The sequence below is a fragment of the Maniola jurtina genome, chromosome 28 (genome assembly GCF_905333055.1).
Source record: "Maniola jurtina chromosome 28, ilManJurt1.1, whole genome shotgun sequence".
NCBI lineage: Eukaryota > Metazoa > Arthropoda > Insecta > Lepidoptera > Nymphalidae > Maniola > Maniola jurtina.
Genome location: NC_060056.1, coordinates 269,051 through 290,384, shown reverse-complemented (window position 1 = coordinate 290,384; position 21,334 = coordinate 269,051). Strand labels below are relative to the sequence as shown.

The following is a 21,334-nucleotide window of genomic DNA, read 5'->3' as shown; positions in this document are numbered from 1 at the left end:
TTCTAATTTTTTTTAAATGATGTAACCACAAATAGTTACGCGGTTTTCAGATTTATTCCTGTACTTCACACTTTTATTAATATTATAAAGGCGAAAGTTTGTATGTGTGTGTGTGTGTGTGTATGTTTGTTACTCCTTCACGCAAAAACTACTGGACGGATTTGGCTGAAATTCGGAATGAAGATAGATAATCCTGGATTAGCACATAGGCTACTTTTTATCCCGGAAAACCAAAGAGTTCCCACGGGATTTCGAAAAACCTAAATCCACGCGAACGAAGTCGCGGGCGTCAGCTAGTGTGCTATAAGACCTACCTACCTACCAAATTTCATGATTCTAGGTCAACGGGAAGTACCCTATAGGTTTCTTGACAGACACGACGGACAGACAGACAGACAGACAACAAAGTGATCCTATAAGGGTTCCGTTTTTCCTTTTGAGGTACGGAACCCTAAAAAACTGGCCAAGTGCGAGTCAGACTCGCGCACTGAGGGTTCTATTCTTAAACTATTATACATACCTAATCTGTTTTAGAATGTAACTACCTACATGTAAAGCCCTTTCATATGATACCCCACTTGGTATAGTTATCTTAATTTGAAAATTGAAACGCGTTTTATTTTATTTTTTGTCATGTAACCACAAATTCTCTTTTTCGGATTTATTCCTTTACTTGTGCTATAAGACCCACCTACCTACCAAATTTCGTGACACGACAAACAGACAGACAACAAAGTGATCCCATAAAGCTCTTTTCTTTCCTTTTGAGACGGAACCCTAAAATGTAAGTCCAATTTTGAGATATCGATATAATAAGAATAAATGACAACACTAGCTTACGATACATGTTTATTATTGAAATCGAACAGTTCGATTAAGCTCACTATTCCGAAAGCTCATTTTTGGTGTTTTCTTTGTGCTAATTTAAATAGTTTTTAGTTTTGGAAGTGTTTTTGATAAAATAAAAACCAAGTTACTAAAACCCAAAAAGTAAGTTTTACTTTTTTAACTCCCGACCCAAAAAGAGGGGTTGTTATAAGTTAGACGTGTGTATCTGTGTATCTGACTGTGGCATCGTAGCTCCTAAACTAATGAACGGATTTTAATTTAGTTTTTTTTGTTTGAAAGGTGGCTTGATCGAGAGTGTTCTTAGCTTTAATCCAAGAAAATCGGTTCAGCCGTTTGAAAGTTATCAGCTCTTTTCTAGTTACTGTAACCTTCACTTGTCGGGGGTGTTATTAATTTACACTTGCAACTTAATGATTTTAATATTGTTCAAAAGAGAAGGTTCCTATATGATTACTATTTAGTTCAGAATTAGTTTAGGTAATCCAGGATATTATCTATCTCCATTCCGAATTTCAGCCAAATCCGTCCAGTGGTTTTTGCGTGAAAGAGTAACATACACACACACATACACTCAAACTTTCGCCAATATAACATTAGTGTGATTTAATTTCACTTTTGATATGTTAATATTTTCTTTTTCAGATAAAAAATGGAACCAAACGAAATGCTTAGCGATCCAGAAGAGTGCACGGCTGGTGTTCGTCTTGTAGTGGTAAAAATCGTAATCTATACTAATAAATAAAATTGGAGTGTCTGTCTGTAATTTCGAAATAACTACCTCATATTAAGCTCATAGGGTTATTTGAACGATACCATAACTGAATCAAACGATTTTAAAATTTTTGTCTGTCTGTCTGTTTGAACGGGCTAATCTTCGGAACGGCTGGACCTATTTTGACGGGACTTTCACTGATATGTAGAGTATTAGCCAAGGAGTAACATAGGCTACTTTTTTAACCGACTAGACTGTTAAAAATGGAGGAGTTGAGTTTTTGTATCGATGTACACAGATATCTCCGAGATTTCTGAATCGATTTGCGTAATTTTTGACGCACGAGCTCACTAGACGGGCTAAGAGGCTACTTTTGTCCTGGGAAATGAAAAGTTCCCACGGGACTTTAAAAACCTAAATCCACGCGGGCGAAGCTGCGGGCATCAGCTAGGTAATCAAGGATAGCGTAGGTTAAAACCATAGGTTTATTATGTACAGCGAAAAATTCGTAAGTCTATGGTTAAAACCAAAAAATATTGTAAGTACATCGACCTTTAGCCCTAATTCGCACATGCGTTAAAAAAGCGTTGAGTTAATACCCGGCGTTGCGCTGTAAATACAAAGTGCGCGTTAAAAAAAGCGTTGACGTGCGAACAGATACTTAGTTGGTAATGCATTTGTTCTATTGTTCTATTTGAACGCTTTTTTAACGGACGTAAAAAAAGCTCTAGTGCGAATGAGGCCTTAGAACTTTCGGCTTCGTATGGCGTTGTCTCTGTTACTCATTCCAATATGACGTTTTGTCGGTCTCAACGACAGAGACAACGCTCTACGAAATCGCTGTCTCTTTCTAAAGGTCGATGTACTTTCCTGCCGGGTACTGTAACGTCTAGACCGTAGACGGGAGTCAAACCTTGGACGTATCTACGCTACGCTGTGCTATAGAGGTCATAAAGTGTCTACCTAGTCTGTGTTAAATTAGTTTGAAATCATTCAAGTATTTTAATATGGTAAGGTCGCAGATAAGATTTGATTTTGTAGATATTACCTAATGTGTAAACAAACAAAACTTTTTAAAATCAAAATATTCAAGGCATTTTTGAACGAGCTAAGCGAGGTCAGCGTCTACCTATATGGGGACAAGAACTATCCTTGCTCTTTGATAGAGGAGAATTTGCATTTGTCCGTCCATCCGTTACTTTATTATTAGGTATTTATTATAAGCCTACCCTAAAACTTTTTTTTTAATTTTTGTTTTTTGTTTTTTTTTGTTTTTCCTTAATATTAAGTATATATATACATTTTTTTTTAGTTACATAGTAGATAGAGCCTTTAAACAGCTTCCAAAATCTGAATTAAATAATTCAGTAGAAATTTTTGAAAACAAAAATCGTAATTCTATAAGACGTATTAGAATATTAATTAATGGGTATAATCTTTTATAACAAACTTCCGCAATCAATTTTGGACTTGCCTTTACACAAGTTTAAAAAATGTATAAAAAACTAGATATTATGTCCCTGAGAAAAGCATTTTATACAATCGAAGATTACGTAAATGATAAAAGAGGGTGGATTTGACCTGCAGCTCGCTCCAGCAATGCGTGGAACTTCAATTACTTGGCATGGCATAATATTGTATATCAAATCTTGGGAAAGAGCAACCGCCGAGTTTCTTGCTGGTTCTTCTCGGTAGGAAAGCCATTCCGAACCAGTGGTAGATGCTCTTGACGATTCAAAAATACTCGTAGAATTTTGAAAGATGAATGTTTATCTACAGTTGAACTTGCCTGAAGACGAGGGCGAAGGCCTGGGGTTTCGCCTCACCAGAACGTTATGGGACCCATATCCTTGGGTGAGTTTACCTTTATAAAATATAAAAAGAAAAACATTAAAAACTATGCAAAATTATGTTTAAAACCAAACTTTTTTCCAGATTCACGAGGTAACTCCAGAGTCAAGAGCTGACATCGCCGGGTTAAGGGCAGGCGACTGTTTACTGCAAGCGGATGGGAAAGATTTGCTTGGACTATCGGTAAGATTAAAAGTAGCCGGGGATCGAAGTACCTAGGTAATAAAGTAATCGAATCTGGGAACCGTAGACCAGGAATCCACTGGGAACCACAGTGACATAAGTCAGTAATCGGTAATCGGTTCTGCATTGATACAACCAATCATAAAATCGATTTAATAATTGATTCTACATGTACCTACTATAATATTTTTTCATAATGTTGAATATACACGGTGCGCTGGACTTCGTCTGTGATGGCGTTTACTGGCGCGCGTGCTATGCTTGTTTGGAGTGTTTTTTTGTTAAGAGTGGCTGGTTTTTGTGTTAGTTGGTGTTTCTTGGTGGTGGAACTGACTGGGAAGCGCTCTAAAGGGGCGCCGCGCGTATGTCGGCGGGCGCCGGCGCAGACGGAGTCCATACTTGTATAAATTCAATAACTTGAAAATATCACAAACTTGACATTGGCTAATCAGAGTAAAGCCAGATTTAAAGAAAAAAAAAAACGGTGCGCTGAACTACTAATCACGCAACTATACTGATAATATTACCTTTAGTTTTCAGTAGTTATTACAATTCACATATATTTCATACGTTATTAATATTATAATAGTAGGTATATTTTTTGTAATTAAAAAATTAAATTTGGTCAATCAATTTAAGTAACTATGTAGTTATACAAATGATCTTTAGTACGGAATAAAATTAAAAAATCAGTTTAATTCAATGAAATTAGTCGCATGACTATAATATGAATCGTGAAGTATCAGAAGTGGGATTGTACTTTTTATTTATTTATTTTTTTTTGTACCTTTTTTATCATTATTATTTTTTATTTTATTTTTTCAGATAGGCAAAGTAGCTGGTCTGATAAGAGGTGACGGCGAAGGGCACGGTGTATCTTTACTTGTGTGGAACTGCGGTGTCGATCCCAGAGACGACCCAGAGGTATAAACCATATAAATATAATGCCAGAGGCATTCAACACACCTATTCATTGGCAATAAACAAAAATAGATAATTACTTAGATTAGAGAGCTGTTCTGATATTAAGATGCCTGATAAAAGAGGCCACTAGTTCTCAATAGTTTTTATTTCTATTAGTGAAAACAATATTCAGTTACGACTAAACTTTAGTTTTGATTTTTAACTGACTTCAAAATAGGAGGAGGTTCTCAATTCGTTGATTTTTTTAATATCTAACTGATGACTTTATCCACGTAAATTTACGTTTTTAAAAATTCTTTGATTTTCCGGAATGAAAAGTAGTCTATGTCACTCTCTAGATCTTTCTTTAACTGTATTCATGTAAGAAATTACATTGGTTCGAAGATCTGTTGCGGCGTGAAGGTTAAAGCAACAAACAAAGACACTTTTCTATTAAAACTCCTGAGAAAAGTATATCATACAATCGAAGAATATGTAAATGATAAAAGAGCGCGGATTTAACCTTTGGCTCGCTTCAGCAATGCGCGGGACTTCAATTACTTTTATACATGGCATAATATCTATCAAAACCATACATCAAACCTTTGAAAAGAGCAACCGCCGAGCTTCTTGCTGATTCTTCTCGGTGGGATAGGCATTCTGAACCAGTGTTAGATGATTTGACGATTCAAAAGTACTTATAAAAGTATTTCTAATATGGGCAGGGATTTTTTACACTGGCAACATTTACAGCTGCTATGGAGCTGTGGCGGGGGTTCCCGAGGAGAGAAGTCGAGACGCGCACTCGCCGGCGTAGTGAAAGCGCTGTCGTGCTGCGTGTGCGCTGCCACTGCGACGAAAGCGCTTAACTGTGCACGATCACATTTGTACTGCGAAGGTAAGATAACATTGTAATTAACTTGATTGAGTTAAGTTTGCCACTCCCACTTCCCCGCATACCTCCCCGGCGGTCGTCTTGTCGCGTTAGTACGATTCGCATACCGTTCCTTATGTCACACTGACGCTTACGATTGTCGTAATTGATGCTTATCGATTACGACGCGAAGTGCAAACTGCAACAACGCTGAATACTTAAATCATTAACCTAGGAGTCGCCCGTAATCGTTTTCCAAATCACCTTATTTAAAAAATTCTAGACATGAAAAATATTCCGCTTTCCCATTTATTGAACTGGTTGTATGCTTGGGTGTTATATTTGAAGTGATCTAAGCGTGAATCTAGTCCAAGTGTTGGGATTTGAATGAATACATTTCAGTGTATCTTAAAACATTAAGCTATTAATGTTCTATCCTTGAGCTATTAATGCTTAATTAAGTGTCGACTTATTAAGTACTAACTAGAGTAAGCTTTTGCATTGTTAACTTTCCTTTCAGGTTGTTGGAGCCGATTAGAACGGTGTGCGTTGTGCAGAGAACCATTGCCACCTAAAGAATCACCATATTCAAGAAATCTGGTTGCTGAACAGGTTAATTTTTGTTACATTTCATGACGTTTTTTGTGGTGCAAAAAATCATCATCTCGAAAATTTCTAGTGAATATTTTCAAGGCACTAAGGCATGCTCTGTTTTAGTATTGGGAGAACTCAGTAATAGACATTATCTTGCAATCATTTTTATGTGAGGGAGAGAGGGTTTTCATGTTATTTTGGGACAGCAATGTCTTAATAATAAAATTTGATTTATTCAGGTCTTTGAAGCAATAGCAACGGAATACGAAATAAAGTACAACCTAAGGAGACCGCAATCGACATCAGCCCACACATCACCGAATCGATCACCCAACATATCACCAACAGCACGCCGCAAAGGACAATACCAACTATCAGTGATGCACAAAAATCGAAAACCGACGCTTCCGAATGAAAAATTTGCATCAGATCCGAATATAAACCGATTTAAAGACGATCCAAAAACTACCATTTCGACCAAAATGGTAGAATCTCCTGGCAACTCTAACGGAAAATGCAACTGTCAAGTTAATGGCGGGAAATGTAACTGTCATACAGATGAACAATCTAGGTTGAATATACCACGGATCAATATTGAAGATACAAGTTGCAAATGCAGTTGCCAGCAGTTGCAACATAAGTTAGTTGCAAGGTTAAGACAAACCTGTTCACTTGCAGATCTGCAAAATGTTGCTTTGCAAAGCTGTTCTTTGTCTAAATCAATGAATAATATCAGTCAGAATGAAAAGAGGTAGGTTACTATAGCATATATGAAAAGTACTCGTCGATTTCACTTGAATCTGAAACTGTAATTAATTTTCCTATAGTATTTTTTATTATTTTATATTAAAAACGTCATGGAATTATTTTTGTCAATTAACATAATTTATTATTGTTTGTTCCCCTCTCAACCAATTTATTTTTTTGGAGTTCAAGTTTAGAGGTCCAAATCTACACTTTTCGTTTCCTCCGTGCCTCAGAGAGTACGTAATTTTTTTCTATCTCAATCACTAACATTAGTAATTATAAATCATAATCGAAAAGGATCCTGGGAACTTATTTCATTATTATTCTAAGAAAACTATCTGCCATTATGATGAATAAAATAGCATTTCGTTCGGCAAAAAGGGATTTAGCATAGTATTCAATAAACTTTTACTTTTATTCTTTTCAGCTCTGGTGAGGGACAACATAGCAACTCAATGGATAGTCTAAAAATTACAGGTTGGACATTTTTATATACCTAACTATTGTATCTTAACTAAAGACTGGGTAAAAAATTGTAATAACTGCAAAAATACAAGTACATATTGGAATTTGATGATAAGTTTTTATTAATAAATATATTTCTTTAATTTACAGAAGCACCAGTATTCGTGGTATCTCCAACACCCATATATCTCTTGGCTTGTGAACATAGTAAATAAAATAAAATGTACCTGTTGATATAAAAGTTTTATTATAGTTAAGTCACGCCAACATTGTATTTTATTTATATTTTACAAAATAATTAAATATTTTTGAAATAATATAACTTGGAGTTTTTATACCGAAATAGTATGGTCTATCTGATTGTCAAAACACTGTCTCTCTAACTGCCATTGGTTAAAAATGAAGATCTATTCACACTAATATGATATTATAAAGGAGAAAGTTTGTATGTGTGTGTGTGTGTGTACTGTGTGTGTGTGTATGTTTGTTACTCCTTCACGCAAAAACTACTGGACGGATTGGGCTGAAATTTAGAATGGAGATAGATTATACCCTGGATTAGCACATAGGCTACTTTTTATCCCGTAAAATCAAAGAGTTAGAGAGTAAAAAACCTACATCCACGCGAACGAAGTCGCGGGCATCAGCTAGTTGATAATATGGTTTGAATCGTTTACGTCAAGTGTTACATATTAAAAATAAAGGATTCCATTTTATTTTAGAAAATAGGTAAATAAATTGCACACATTTCATCAGTATTATTTATTTGCTACTTTTGCGAGTAACATGCACCTGCACTGTGTACAAAGACCATAAGAACAGAAAATCGAGTCGCAGCACAACCGATGAATGAAAATCGATTTTTGAGTTGGCACTGAATACTGGAACATCTGTGGAACTACACACTTACACCTGTCACTTGTCAACACTTGTCAGTGAGTTATGACCAGTGTTTACATTTTCAGAGATAATGCCCTTTTTTAGGGCACTTCGACTAATATTATATTGCTGGTTCTTCTCGGTAGGAACGGCTGGCATTCTGAACCAGTGGTAAATTATTTTGACCATTTTATCCTTTGTAGAATATTATTTAAATAAAAATATAACATTCTAGTCTAGATACAACTTGGGCATTTTTGTAAATCAAAATGTAACCTTATTTCATACAGTAACAGTTAGGCACCCACTGTAATATTTGTAGGTATCTTTAATATATTTTATCATATAGGATACGCTCAAACGAGCTAGAAAAGGGGAAAATGAAAAAGTTTGTCTTTCCTGCATCACAGAATAACAGACAGGGTTCTTTGAAAATAATAAGTTTTAGGGGAACTCCTACAGAAACTAGGGTAAAACGAAAATTGTAAGTGGAAACACTTGGTTGTTACTGTCAGACACACCTGTCAGTCGATTGAGTCTGTCAACTGTCAATGTCAAATAACCTAGTGACCGACGCCATACTGCACTGTTTACGAAGTCGAAAATTGTAAAGAAATTTCATGATTTTAACATCAAATAATCGTTTAAAATGGACAAAATCTCTGAAAACTATGAAAGCGAGCTCAAACCTGACTTGGAGTGTGGAAAAGCGATATGCCGATGTTGTCTTACCACCGACAAACGTCTGACGAGGATCGATCTCTTTCGAAGTCTTTTTATCGATTTAGCTGATATTGTGGTTAGTATTTTTACTTTTAATAACTTTTTCATGTACATGATGATAGCCTGGGGGTTAAGACGTCTTGCTCCCGTTCGAGGGGTCGGGGGTTCGATTTCGGGCACGTCTAACTTTTTGGAGCTATGTGCGTTTTAAACAATTAAATATCCTTACGTTAATGGTGAAGGAAAACAGTGAGGAAACTTGCATACCCGAGGGTTCTTTATAGAGTTTTCTGCGTGGATTTAAGTTTTTGAAAAATCCTGTGGGAACTCTTAGATTTTCTGTGATAAAAAGTAGTATGTCTGTCCGCTAGATGAAAGCTAACTCTGTTCCAAATTTCATCAAAATCTATTAAACTATTGGGCCGTGAATAACTAGAAGACAGACAGACAAACAGACAGTCAGAAAGACATATTTTCACATTTATAATATTAGTATGGATTTGCAGGTAACAGAGTCGGATGGTCTGCCACAGTGGATTTGCTGGGAGTGCAGCGCCTTGCTGCTCAAGAGTGTCAAGTTCAAGCACAAGGTGCTCCGAGCACACGCCATGCTGTATGACTATCATAGGAGATGTGCACCTGTGAGTTCTTCTTTCTAGTTGTTAGTTGTAGTTTCTATACTCGGGCCAAAGCCCAGCAACGCGTAGTAGTAATCATTTTCTTCAAAATGAGTTATCAACTCTAATCATACTTAAGGTAGAGTGGAAAATCAAACTATGGATGCATCATACTTATGGGATACTTATACTCGTCGTTTGTGTACACTTGCCTGCCCATCAACTACCAAGAGGAACACCTTACCGGTACCCATACCTTGGACTGGGATGTACCGGGAAAGGAAGAAATAAAATCACAATGATTCAAGCTGACAATGACACTTTATTAACAAAGCATATATCAGAGGACGAAATTAAACACAGCAACGAACATTTTATTGGAAACTAGGTGATGCCCGCAGCTTCGCCCGCGTGGATTGGTCAGATCCCCTGCAGCATCAGGATTGAGGAGTTGGACTCCAAATTTTTTATGAAATAATGTCGCAAAGTTCCTCTATCGATTAAAAAAGAAATTACGCAAATCAGTTCAGAAATCTCGGAGATTTCGGTGTACATAGGTAGAAAAACACAACTCCCTTTATGAAAGTCGGTTAAAAAAGTAGCCTATGTTACTCCCTGATAAATTCTCTACTTGTCTGTGAAAATCCCGTCAAAATCGGTTCAGCCGTTCCCAAGATTAGCCTTTTCAAACAGACAGACAGACAGACAGACAAAAATTTTAAAAACGTGTGATTCGGTGTTGGTATCGTTCAAATAACTATATGAGCTTAATATGAGGTAGTTATTTCGAAATTACAGACAGACACTCCAATTTTATTTATTAGTATAGATAACGTAATATTGGCTTACCTCAACATCGTGGTAGTCAGCGTATTTCTGGATGATTACAGCATTTGATGGTTACAAATAAAGTTGGTGATTACATGAACATATCGCTGGTTTTAATCAGAACACGCAACAAAACCAAAACCAAAATGGCTTTTGATACATTTCATCCTGCAATAGCACAGTTCGTGACAGTTAGGGAACTTCTAACAAACATCGAGGCTTAACATCACTGGAAGCAGCGGCGTGTAGATCATAGAGTCATAAAAGCACTGCTTACCCTGACTGAAATAGTTCAATGCTCATTTTTCATCGTGACCGCTAGTAGTTAGGCAACTGACTACCTTGTGCCTACCCTAGCTATAGATCCTTTGCACGCCACTGATTGGAAGGCATCAAATGTTAGTGCATTTGATGCAAGGTAGCCTATGTAGCTGTATTTTTCGATGGTTTTATGTCACTATAGATGGGCTGTATACAAACAGACACTTTCACATTTACAATTTTATTAGTATGGATTAGGATACAGTTCAAAATGTGATATTATTTCAGTTCCCAATAGATGGTGCGGATCCTGAACTCACAAAATACGCAAGCCCACACCTAAGTACCTGTACCACCCTCGTTTTTGACACTGGAAAAGAAAAAAAAATTGGTTATCATCAAGTTTTAGAGGTAGGTCCAAAGGTACCAAAGATTCATCATGACGAACGGACCGCCGGCTCACTACAGAGCACGGCTCTTTTAGCAGAATGAGAACTGAATTGGCCATAGTCTACCACCCTGGCCAAGTGTGAATTGCCAGACTTCACACATCTATGAGAACATCATGGAAAACTCTTAAGGTGTTGCAGGTTTTCTCACAATGTTTTCCTCCACAGATAAAGCAAGTGATATTTAATTACTTAAAACGCACATAACTCCAAAAAGTTAGAGGTGCGTGCCCGGGATCGGACCCCAGACCTTCAGTAAGGCTGCGGGCCTCTACCACTTGTCTATCATAGATTTTTTAGATACCAAAAATTAGTAACAGTGAAAAAAAAAATAAGTCAAGTGCGAGTCGGACTCGTACACGAAGAGTTCCATACCCGTACAAGAATTCTCAATCTCAAACCAGTATAGTAAAAATTTATCACTCCAACATGTGTAGCATCACTGCAAGTCAATAGCGAACAGCGCCATCTTGATGTGATTTAGTGAACTAATTATTTGTAATTTAATTTTAGCAGCGTCCTATAATTTGTTTCTGCTTTTAGGTTTTACATTTATTGACTTTTACAGTTGTTCTGTGAATGGCACAAAAATTTGAATTTTTGACTTGTCTGTTTGTTTCAGCACGAAAAATCTATAGTCAAGTCCCAACTAGATGACATTTTAATAGTAGAAGCGGATGACACAAACTTTTATGATGACCAAATATCAGTTAAGGATGAAGCAATGTTGTCAGACTGTGACGACAATGTTCCTTTGCATGAAATTAGGTAAGTCATAATCATAATATATAGAATATAACAGGAAGGTTAGCGAATACAAAGACGTGATAGTACTGATGATTACTGATAAACTAAAAAAAACTCGAAAATTTTTGAAAAAACCGCCCAAGTGCGAGTCAAACTCGCGCACCGAGGGTTCTGTACTCGGGTATTTTTTTCGACATTTTGCATGATTAATCAAAAACTATTCTAATAGCTTTTTTCTTTAATATTGTTTTTTTATTACAGATCAAATAAAAATGAATGTGAAGGGCAATTATTACCTAAAACGGAGATAAAAGAAGAGAAGAAAGAAAGAAAGAAGAAAGTAAGGAAAAAGATTAAAACCAAGAGAAAACAAGAGAATTTAGAGTGAGTATCACACTAATTTTATAAAGGTGAAAGTTTGTGTGTATGTGTGTGTGTATGTTTGTTACTCCTTCACTCAAAAACCACTGGACGGATTTGGCTGAAATTCGGAATGGAGATAGATAATATCCTGGATTAGCACATAGGTTACACATTATCCCGGAAAATCAAAGAGTTCCCACGGGATTTCGAAAAACCTAAATCCACGCGGACGAAGTCGCGGGCGTCAGCTAAAAGTAAGGATAAAAGTATTGAAAATTGGAATGACACCTATGTTAAGAATAAATTATTTCTTAGGAATGATTAAATAGAGGGTCTTCCTAAATTCGTAAAATCCACGTCCACTGTTAGTTTTAAGTCAACTTAGCACATTAAATTATCGATTTAACTAAAAAAAATAACTAAGTGCGAGTCAGATTCGCGCACTGAGGGTTAATCACAAAAAACCACAAATTCACGGTCTTCAGATTTTCAGAAAATCTGAAGACCGTGAAGGTCTTCAGATTTTTTCCTTTACTTGTGCTATAAGAACTACCTACCTGCCAAATTTTATGATTTTAGGTCAATGGGAAGTACCCATTGGGTTTTCTTGACAGACAAGACAGACGGACAAACAGACAGACAACAAAGTGATCCTTAAAGGGTTCCTTTTTTCCTTTTGAGGTTTGGAACCCTAAAAATAACTAATATTATTAATATTTTTAAGTAAAAAAAAATTGTGTTCAGCACAGCATTTGAGGCTTTTGAACCAAAGAGAAGTTTGAGGAGACCACTAGAGATAGATGAAACTAAGATTAGGATTATCAAATTGGACCCAGCTGAACAGCTCCGACAAAAAGAGGTGAGTTTTAGTCATCATCATCAGCCTGTGGACGTCCACTGTTGGACATAGGCCTTCCCTAAAGAGCGCCACCACACCCGGTCCTCAGCCTTCCTCATCCAGCCACTTCCCGTCAGCCGCTTTATTGTATTTTTTTTTTCTGTATCGTCTGGCTTTACAAAGATTAGCCAATGTCAAGTTTGTAGTTATTTGTGACAAGTTAGTTAAACTATACAAGTATGGACCCCGTCTGTGCCGGCGCTCGCCGACACACGCACGGCACCCCCTTAGAGCGCTTTCCAGTCAGTTTTAGCAAAAAAAAACACTCCAAAAAGGCAGAGCACGCCCGCCAGCTAACACCAACACAGACAAAGTCCGCTTTATTGTTTTTGACGTGACAACGTCTTATAATTCGATAGAGCCGGCTGCACGCACGAAAAAACATGACTCATGCGGCGTTACCTCGCTCTGAGGCGTTCCATGTAAGGCTTGAAGTGCAAGCGAGAGCGCGGAACGAGCGACAAAGAAGCACAATCGGCCTTTGTTGTCACGTTCAACTATCGTCAGTAAACCGACTTTACAGACGACCAATTTTTAGTGTTAAACATCTATACATATAATAAAATTGTAGAAAAGTGGTGTCTGTACAATGGAAATATATAAAAAAAAAGGAGCAGGGGTTGTTATTATATCGATGCCGAACCCGAAATTGTAATTAATTTTTTTTTGTCTGTTTGTCTGTTTGTCTGTGTGTTTGTGCACGCTAATCTCAGAAACGGCTTATTCGATTTAGATACGGTTTTCACTAATATATTGTAGTAAGCTTCACTTAGGATTTAGTGTTTATTTCATGTCAATCGGTTCATAAATAAAAAAGTTATGTCAATTTAAAGAATCACGGCGCCTCGCGCCTGAGCGTCCGTGGCTATATAAAGCGCGAAAAGTCACTATTCCACGCGAACGAAGTCGCGGGCACAGCTAGTAATTAAATATATCTCCAAAAAAAAAAAAATTACATCAAAAACCGACTTCAATACCTAACCACAAACACTAATAATCACAAAATAATTTACTTTATTACCGAATATATTATTATGTATACAAAACTCCAAATATTATTGGAGCAGGTGCCGAGGTTTGACAGCTCTACATTAAATTTCAAACTGTCAAACTATATCCGTCCTTTTCATATTACATTAATAAGAAGAGGATGCAAATACTCTAAAATTAAGTTGTGCTCAGAATCAGTACCAATGTTAAGCTCTATGACACTAACTATTTGGTACTAAACTGCTCATTTATCATGTTAAGTGATTTATTCACACTGTATTTGTTTCAGGAAGAAACCAAAGCAAAACTAAAATTCCCGTACCAATGCCATCTGTGTTTCAAAGGCTTCAACTTTGAAGCCAAACTCAAGAACCACATGTTCAAACACAGTCCGGTGAGTTGCCCTTTTTACCCGACTACGGCAAAGCCAAACGGAAGGGTTATGATTTTAGCAGTCTATGTATGTATGTATTCAGATTCCCCGTAGCGCCTAAACTACGGGGCCGATTTTGATGAATGAGGTGTCAATTGATTCTTTGTAAAAGTCCGGGTGACATAAGCTATATTTTATACGTAAAAATCGACCTAACGGATGTTACATCAAAAAAAGTGAAGGCATTATTAAAGGCAATCGTAGCTGAGGTTTTAGTTTCAACTTTTTCATTAAAATGTATAAAATAAAAGCACTGAAAGACTTCTGCTTAAAACTACTATTTGGGAGATTCTATCATGCTCAGACCACATTAAGGGTAACGTCAATGCCCAAAAACGCCATAATTACGCTGATAATCAACGCGTTAAACTGAGTGGTTACACTTGAAAGGTTAACGTCTAATGCCAATTGGATTGGGGTCAAAATCGTCCGACGCCAAACAGCAATGTGAATGCCGTTTGGCGTATACATATTATATGTATATTGTACAGATAAAAGAGAGCGGATTTGATTATTTAGGACTGCCATAAGTTTTTCCGTATGAACTTGTATATTAAGTTAAAATATTATTTCCAGTCCCGCGGCCCATACAAATGCTCGCTATGCTCTATGCATCTACCTACCGCATATTCCGCATCGGTTCACTCGTTGACGCACACGCTTCGCTACGAGTGCGTTCAGTGCGGACGACGCATGATTGACAGACTGGCCATCATTAACCATTACCGGTAACATATTATATCTTTTTAATTATTTACATCACACTAATATTAGAAAGGCGAAAATCTGTGTGTATGTGTGTGTATGTTTGTTACTCTTTTACTCTTGATCTATCTCCATTTCAAATTTCAGGGAAATCCGTCCAGTAGTTTTGCGTGAAAGAGTAACAAACATACACACAAACTTTCACGTATATTAATGTGATTTCATTAGTAATGTAATACATTTTGTCAATAAGTAAATTGTTATAATTGTCAGCAACATGCAATCACTAAAATGTAAGTATGTCTAATTGTGTTAATCATGCCACACTTTTCACCATCCATTCATACATCACGAGTGACTGATGTGCTTTTTACATAATTCATTTGTTGCATGATTCATCCACCCACTGCTGAATAGTATTTTCTCTTGCGTAGGAACTCTTTAATTTTCCGGGTTAAAAAATGGTCTATATCCAGTATGCAAGTTACCGCTGTACCAAATTTTATATCAATCGGATAAACGGATGGGTCTTTAGGAATCCTCTGGGAACTCTTTTATTTTCCGGGATAAAAAGTAGCCTATGTCCTTCCCCGGGATGTAAGCTAACTCTGTACCAAATTTCATCGAAAATCGGTTAAGCTGTTGGGCCGTGAAAAGCTAGCAGACAGACAGACAGACACACTTTCGCATTTATAATATTAGTATGGAAGTATGGATTAGTATAGATATTATATTTTTGTCCTCAGATCTCAACACGAAGGTGTTACATCGGTGTTTACTTGCCATCTCTGTGGGAAAATTTCAACGTAAGTTTTTATCATTTATAGCTCGTTCACATAGGCTGCGTAAGCGTAGACGTAGCGCGTACCATTGCGTTGTAATGTATGGAACTGTATGAAACATGGCACACCGCTTGCGTAAAGCGTGGACGTATGCGTAACCCGGTGTGTTAGGGGTCTACGCGCGTCACTACATGTCCCTTGTACGTGCTTGGTGTGAATCGTCCTTTAAACATGTAAATTATACGTTTAAATCTCCGGTAAATCATGTACATTACATAAGTCTTTAAAAAATTATATTTTGAATTGGTCCTTCAAACCGGATACTTTTAATTTTTTTAGCTGTAAATTTTTATACTCACCCCACGGCTTTGCTGGGGTAAAATTTCTGAGATCTATATGCAAAAACCTCAAGCTTCTATACATTAAAAAAACCGGCGGAGTGCGAGTCAGACTTGCGCACTGAGGGTTCCGTACTCGGGTATTTTTTCCGACATTTTGCACGATAAATCAAATACTATTTTTGTTTTAGAATGTACAAGTAAAGCCATTTCGTAATGATACCCCACTTTGTATAGTTATCTTACTTTGAAAATACTAATTTAATCGTTCATGAACAAATTTTAATTTTTTTAATGATGTAACCACAAATTCACGGTTTTCGGATTTTTTCCTTTACTTGTACTATAAGACCTACCTACCTGCCTTTCATGGGCATATAGGTTTTCTTGACAGACGGACAGACAGACAACGAAGTAATCCTATAAGCATTCCGTTTTTCCTTTTGAGGTACTGCATCCTAAAAGCAACCTTTTACGAATCAAGAGCCCTGCTTTAGAGATCCCTCTCGAAATGTTCATCTAGTATGTTTTTGGATACAGCAACGACAAAACCCACCGCGGCCACATGCGGAACCACCACACCGGAGCCGGTCGCGTCACGTGCAACGAATGTGGGAAGAGCTTCGTCAATAAGGACTCCCTCATCGAGCATCAGCTGTGAGTAGTTAAGGTTACACTTCATACGTCTCTCTCCAAACAAGCCTTTAGCCTCAATAGCTCAACGGTTATAGGAGTGGACTGAATTCCGAAAGGTCGGCGGTTCAAACCCCACCCGTTGCTCTATTGTCGTACCCACTCCTAGCACAAGCTTTACGCTTAGTTGGAGGGGAACAGGGAATGTTAGTCATGATTAAAATGGCTAATATTCTTTTTTTTTACAAAAAAAATCAAGGTTAATTTTTTAAACCACTTTGTTGCATATATCCATACTAGTATTATAAATGCGAAAGTGTGTCTGTCTGTCTGTCTGCTAACTTTCATGGCCCAAAAGTTTAACCGATTTTGATGGGTCCAGAGTTAGCTTACATCTCGGGTGAGGGACATAGGCTATTTTTATCCCGAAAATCAAAAAGTTCCTAAGGGATTCTTAAGGGTCTTTACTGATTTATATGAAATTTGGTACAAAGGTAGCTTGCATACTGCAAATTTACATAGGTAACTTTTAAAATCAGTGTTCGGGATTTTCAAGAAACCTAAATCCACGCGGACGAAGTCGCAGACATCATCTAGTCTTTAAATAAGTAATATATAAAACTAAAAGCTGACTGACTGACTGACTGATCTATCAACATACAACTCAAACTACTGGACGGATCGGGCTGAAATTTGCCAGCAGATAACTATTATGACGTAGACATCCGCTAAGAAAGGATTTTGGATTTGAACTTGAATTGAGTTATTGAGGCTTTTTAACCCCCGACCCAAAAAAAGTGTTATAAGTTTGACGTGTGTATCTGTGTATCCGTCTGTGGCATCGTAGCTCCTAAACTAATGAACCGATTTTAATTTAGTTTTTTTTGTTTGCAAGGTGGCTTGATCGAGAGTGTACTTAGTCTATAATCCAAGAAATTCGGTTCAGCCGTTTGAAAGTTATCAGCCCTTTTCTAGTTACTGTAACCTTCACTTGTCGGGGGTGTTATAAATTTTTAATTTACACTTGCAACTTGATGATTTTAATACTACCTACTTCTTTAAATAAATAGACATATGTATAACATATCCGTTATGTAGGTACTTACGTGTAGTACGCGACAGGTCGAGATGGCAATCGTGGTATGTTATACATTGTCAGGGGTGTAATACATTTTTAATTTACGCTTGTTTACAGAATACACCAAGGCGTCAAAAACTACGAATGTCCGGAATGTAAGAAGATGTTTCGGACGAGGAATCAAATCCGACACCACATGGTCAAGCATAGCGATTCCAAGGACTTCTATTGCGTTGAGTGTGATGTCAGGTGAGATTAATTCTTACTAACATAGCTGCATTTTTTTTTCTCTCTCTCTCGTCTGGCTTTACATAGATTAGCCAATGTAAAGTTTGTAGTTATTTACAAGTTACGGAAACTATATAAGTATGGACTTCGTCTGTGCCGGCGCTCGCCGACACACGCGCGGCGCCCCTTTAGAGCGCTTCCCAGTCTGTTCCACCACCAAAAACACCAGTAAAACACAAAACCTGGCCACTTTTAACAAAAAAGAAACATTCCAAAAAGGCAGAGCACGCGCACCAGAAAACAGAAAACACCAACATAGACGAAGTCCGGCTGCTTTTTTACTCAGAAAGAACTAATAAAGAACTTCGCTAAAATTTCTGTTTCAAAAAACTCAAAAATTACTGACAAAAGACTAAAAATTAATAAGAAAAATAAAAAACCGACCAAGTGCAAGTCAGACTCGCGCACCGAAGGTTCCGTACTCAGGTATTTTTTCGACATTTTGCACGATAAATCATAAACTGTTATGCATAAAAATATATAAAAATCTGTTTGAGAATGAACAGGTAAAGCTCTTTCATATGATACCCGACTTGGTATAGTTAGTTATGTTACTTTGAAAATTGAAAATACTATTTGTTGATGAACACATTTTAATTTTCTTTATGATGTATTCACAAATTCACGGTTTCCGGATTTTTTCATTTACTTGTGCTATGAGACCTACCTGCCTGCCAATAGCTCATCGGGAAGTACCCTATAGGTTTTCTTAAAATGACAGACAATGTGATCCTTTAAGGGTTCTTTTTTTTTCTTTTGCTTATAGTATAATTAAACTTGTGAGGATGATACTGCCATTAAAATTCAATAAGCCTACGTTGTCGTATTAGTTTACAAATTGCAAAAAACCAAATTAAATTTGAATTTCGCGGGCAGGCCGTCTCATGCCCCTTAAAGGTTTCATTATTTGAAGTAGTTTAGCAAAGTTCTGATCCACAAATAACTCAGTTTATTAAACTTTTAAAATACAATCTAAAGTGTTTTTTTGTGTTTAAGTACAAAGGAAATAGTCAACACTCAACAGATGAAATGATTACTTTTGTTATAGATTTAAATCAGCTCACACATTGCGACAACATCTGAAGAGGACGACAAAGCACAAAGAGGGTAAAACCCCCAAGTAAGTGCCAATGAAAGCTTGATAAGACTCAATGCTAAATTTTATCGTTGCTTGTAACTTTTTTCTCTGTTAAATCTATCAATGATTATTCGTCCATTTTTAAAACAGTTTTTAAGCTTTTAATTTTTTTTATTTTTCTGGTCCTTTGAGCCGTATTTTTAATTTTCATAGTTTTAACTGGTCTTTTTCGGCGATTCTCCCCTAGGTTGGAGTGTCCAGTATGTTCGAAGGGGTTCTCATCCGCGAACGCACTGCAGGCGCACGTCCGCATCCAACACGAAGGTGTCAGGGAGCACCGCTGTCCGCAGTGCGACTCCGCCCTGGCCACCAGGGCTTCGTTGATGAAGCATATCAAAGCAGTGCATCGAGGCATTAGGGCTCCACCCGTTCATGTCTGCCATACGTGTGGGAAAATGTTTAGGGTAAGTATTGTCACTAAATTACACAGTGTGACACTAACACTATCATTGCATCCAACATCAACATCAATCACATCACACTTCACACTAATATTATAAAGGTTTGTATGTGTGTGTGTATGTTTGTTACTCTTTCATGCAAAAACCACTAGACGGATTTGGTTAAAATTTGAAATGGAGATAGATAGTATCCTGGATTAGCACATAGGCTACTTTTTATCCCGGAAAATCAAAGAGTTCCTACGGGATTTTAAAAAACCGAAATCGGACATCTTCTAGTAATTATTAAAGTAAAAAAAATTAATTCAAACGGACTCAAAAGTATTAAATAATGCTATGAGAATACTTGTAAGATTTAAATGGGACGCCAACGGTTTTTAGCCGACTTCAAAAAAAGGAGGAGGTTCTCAATTCGACTGTATGTTGTTCCCTCCCCTCCCCTATCCCCCTCCCCCCCCCCCCCCCAACTATGTGCCCTGCCCCTTGCCACTTCAGGTTCGAAATCCGCTGAGTTGTCTGTTACTCTGGTTCTCCAATTTCGTGATACCTTTTGCAGGCCAAGAGCACGCTAACGAACCACGTGCGCACGCACACGGGCGAGAAGCCGTTCCCGTGCGCGGAGTGCGGCCGCAGCTTCGCGCAGCGCACCGCCATGCGCACGCACGTCAAGCTCGTGCACCTCAAGATACACCGCAGCGCCAAGGTGCGCCGCTCAAATAACCCATACTAATATTATGAATGCCTGTCTGAAAGTGTGTCTGTCTGTCTGTCTGCTACCTTTTCACGGCCCAACAGTTTAACCGATTCTGACGAAATTTGGTACAGGGTTCCCACGGGATTCCTAAAAAGAAAAACCCATCTGTTAAACCGATACCCATCCGTTAAACCGATTTGTATGAAATTTGGTACCTAGGTAGCTTCCCTGTAATTGACGGGCAATTACAGGGACATAAGCTACCTAGGTACCAAAAAGGCTTTTTATCCCGGAAAATCAAACAGTTCCCACGGGATCTTTAAAAACCTAAATCCACGCGGACGAAGTCGCGGGCATGCTCTAGTAGTTCATAATATATTTATAATCAGCACCCCAAAAAACCTAGAAAATCGAGGTCATGTTCAGCACCCCAAAAAACCTCAGAATTTCTTCTTTTGACACTAATATCGAATTCTCAAAAAAGTTTATTAACCATGTTGACTTTAAAAATGCACGTTTTTTTCGTAATCGGTTTTTTTAACTTAGGTTTTACTTAGGTAAATCAGGTTTAAATTTACAAATTATGAAATTTTGATTTATGACACTACAATTCAATTCAAATAACTCGCCATTGACTACAATTTTTTTTTGATACTTATAATTTTTCTTTTTGTTTTCCAGATAAAACCGAAACTTCCTCCACCGCCGGAGCCTTTGCCCCAAAAAGCAGACATCTTCAAAGAAGACCCCCCCATCATGTTCGAGTGGGGTCGACAGAACCTCCCGTGCGAGTATTTCACAGTCACCGCGGGACCCTAAAACAAAACTAAATTATAATGCATACAGTTTGAGAAAGGACTCATTATGGACTAAAATCGTACTTTTGTCATCACATTCAGACACATGGAGCA

The 21,334-nt window shown here is 37.4% G+C and overlaps 4 protein-coding genes across 6 annotated transcripts in view; 3 read left to right on the top strand and 1 right to left on the bottom strand.

The window, feature by feature from the left end:
- The window catches only part of LOC123879490 (zinc finger protein OZF-like), a 24,338-nt gene extending 20,923 nt beyond the window's left edge, over window positions 1-3,415 (bottom strand). The window contains exon 1 of the mRNA XM_045927219.1: window positions 3,351-3,415. The gene's annotated coding sequence lies outside the window, so the exon portion shown is untranslated. The remainder of the gene's footprint in view (window positions 1-3,350) is intronic.
- Window positions 1-12,927, top strand: part of LOC123879513 (zinc finger protein 773-like) — a 21,868-nt gene extending 8,941 nt beyond the window's left edge. Inside the window, exon 8 of the mRNA XM_045927263.1 lies at window positions 12,916-12,927. The gene's annotated coding sequence lies outside the window, so the exon portion shown is untranslated. The remainder of the gene's footprint in view (window positions 1-12,915) is intronic.
- Window positions 801-7,481, top strand: LOC123879506. 3 transcript variants are annotated; one of them, XM_045927248.1, is made up of 10 exons: window positions 801-990; window positions 1,492-1,561; window positions 3,341-3,415; window positions 3,497-3,595; window positions 4,421-4,519; window positions 5,252-5,396; window positions 5,893-5,984; window positions 6,206-6,717; window positions 7,141-7,190; window positions 7,329-7,478. In XM_045927248.1, the coding sequence occupies exons 2-10, from the start codon at window positions 1,499-1,501 to the stop codon at window positions 7,391-7,393; spliced, it is 1,200 nt and encodes a 399-aa protein (XP_045783204.1). In that variant the 5' UTR covers window positions 801-990; window positions 1,492-1,498; the 3' UTR covers window positions 7,394-7,478. The 3 variants fall into 3 exon arrangements, with proteins under 3 accessions (XP_045783204.1, XP_045783203.1, XP_045783205.1); XM_045927247.1 differs by lacking the exon at window positions 801-990 and having other exon boundaries at window positions 1,457-1,561; XM_045927249.1 differs by lacking the exons at window positions 801-990; window positions 7,141-7,190 and having other exon boundaries at window positions 1,457-1,561; window positions 7,329-7,481.
- LOC123879488 (zinc finger protein 91-like) lies at window positions 8,634-21,334 on the top strand. The gene is made up of 15 exons (XM_045927213.1): window positions 8,634-8,856; window positions 9,287-9,421; window positions 10,775-10,897; window positions 11,558-11,703; window positions 11,944-12,066; window positions 12,790-12,904; window positions 14,223-14,327; window positions 14,943-15,094; window positions 15,818-15,877; window positions 16,732-16,848; window positions 18,020-18,151; window positions 19,239-19,310; window positions 19,516-19,732; window positions 20,286-20,432; window positions 21,105-21,334. Exons 1-15 carry the CDS (start codon window positions 8,707-8,709, stop codon window positions 21,240-21,242), a joined length of 1,932 nt encoding a protein of 643 aa, XP_045783169.1. The 5' UTR covers window positions 8,634-8,706; the 3' UTR covers window positions 21,243-21,334.

What these genes read in the sequence shown, in the direction of transcription:
- LOC123879506 (XM_045927248.1), top strand. Translation starts at nt 1,499, where the DNA reads ATGGAACCAAACGAAATGCTTAGCGATCCAGAAGAGTGCACGGCTGGT. An exon ending in ATCCCAGAGACGACCCAGAG is followed by an intron (nt 4,520 to 5,251) that starts GTATAAACCATA and finishes CAACATTTACAG; the next exon opens with CTGCTATGGAGCTGTGGCGG. An exon ending in GAAATCTGGTTGCTGAACAG is followed by an intron (nt 5,985 to 6,205) that starts GTTAATTTTTGT and finishes TGATTTATTCAG; the next exon opens with GTCTTTGAAGCAATAGCAAC.
- LOC123879488 (XM_045927213.1), top strand. Translation starts at nt 8,707, where the DNA reads ATGGACAAAATCTCTGAAAACTATGAAAGCGAGCTCAAACCTGACTTG. An exon ending in ATCATAGGAGATGTGCACCT is followed by an intron (nt 9,422 to 10,774) that starts GTGAGTTCTTCT and finishes ATATTATTTCAG; the next exon opens with TTCCCAATAGATGGTGCGGA. An exon ending in AGAAAACAAGAGAATTTAGA is followed by an intron (nt 12,067 to 12,789) that starts GTGAGTATCACA and finishes AATTGTGTTCAG; the next exon opens with CACAGCATTTGAGGCTTTTG.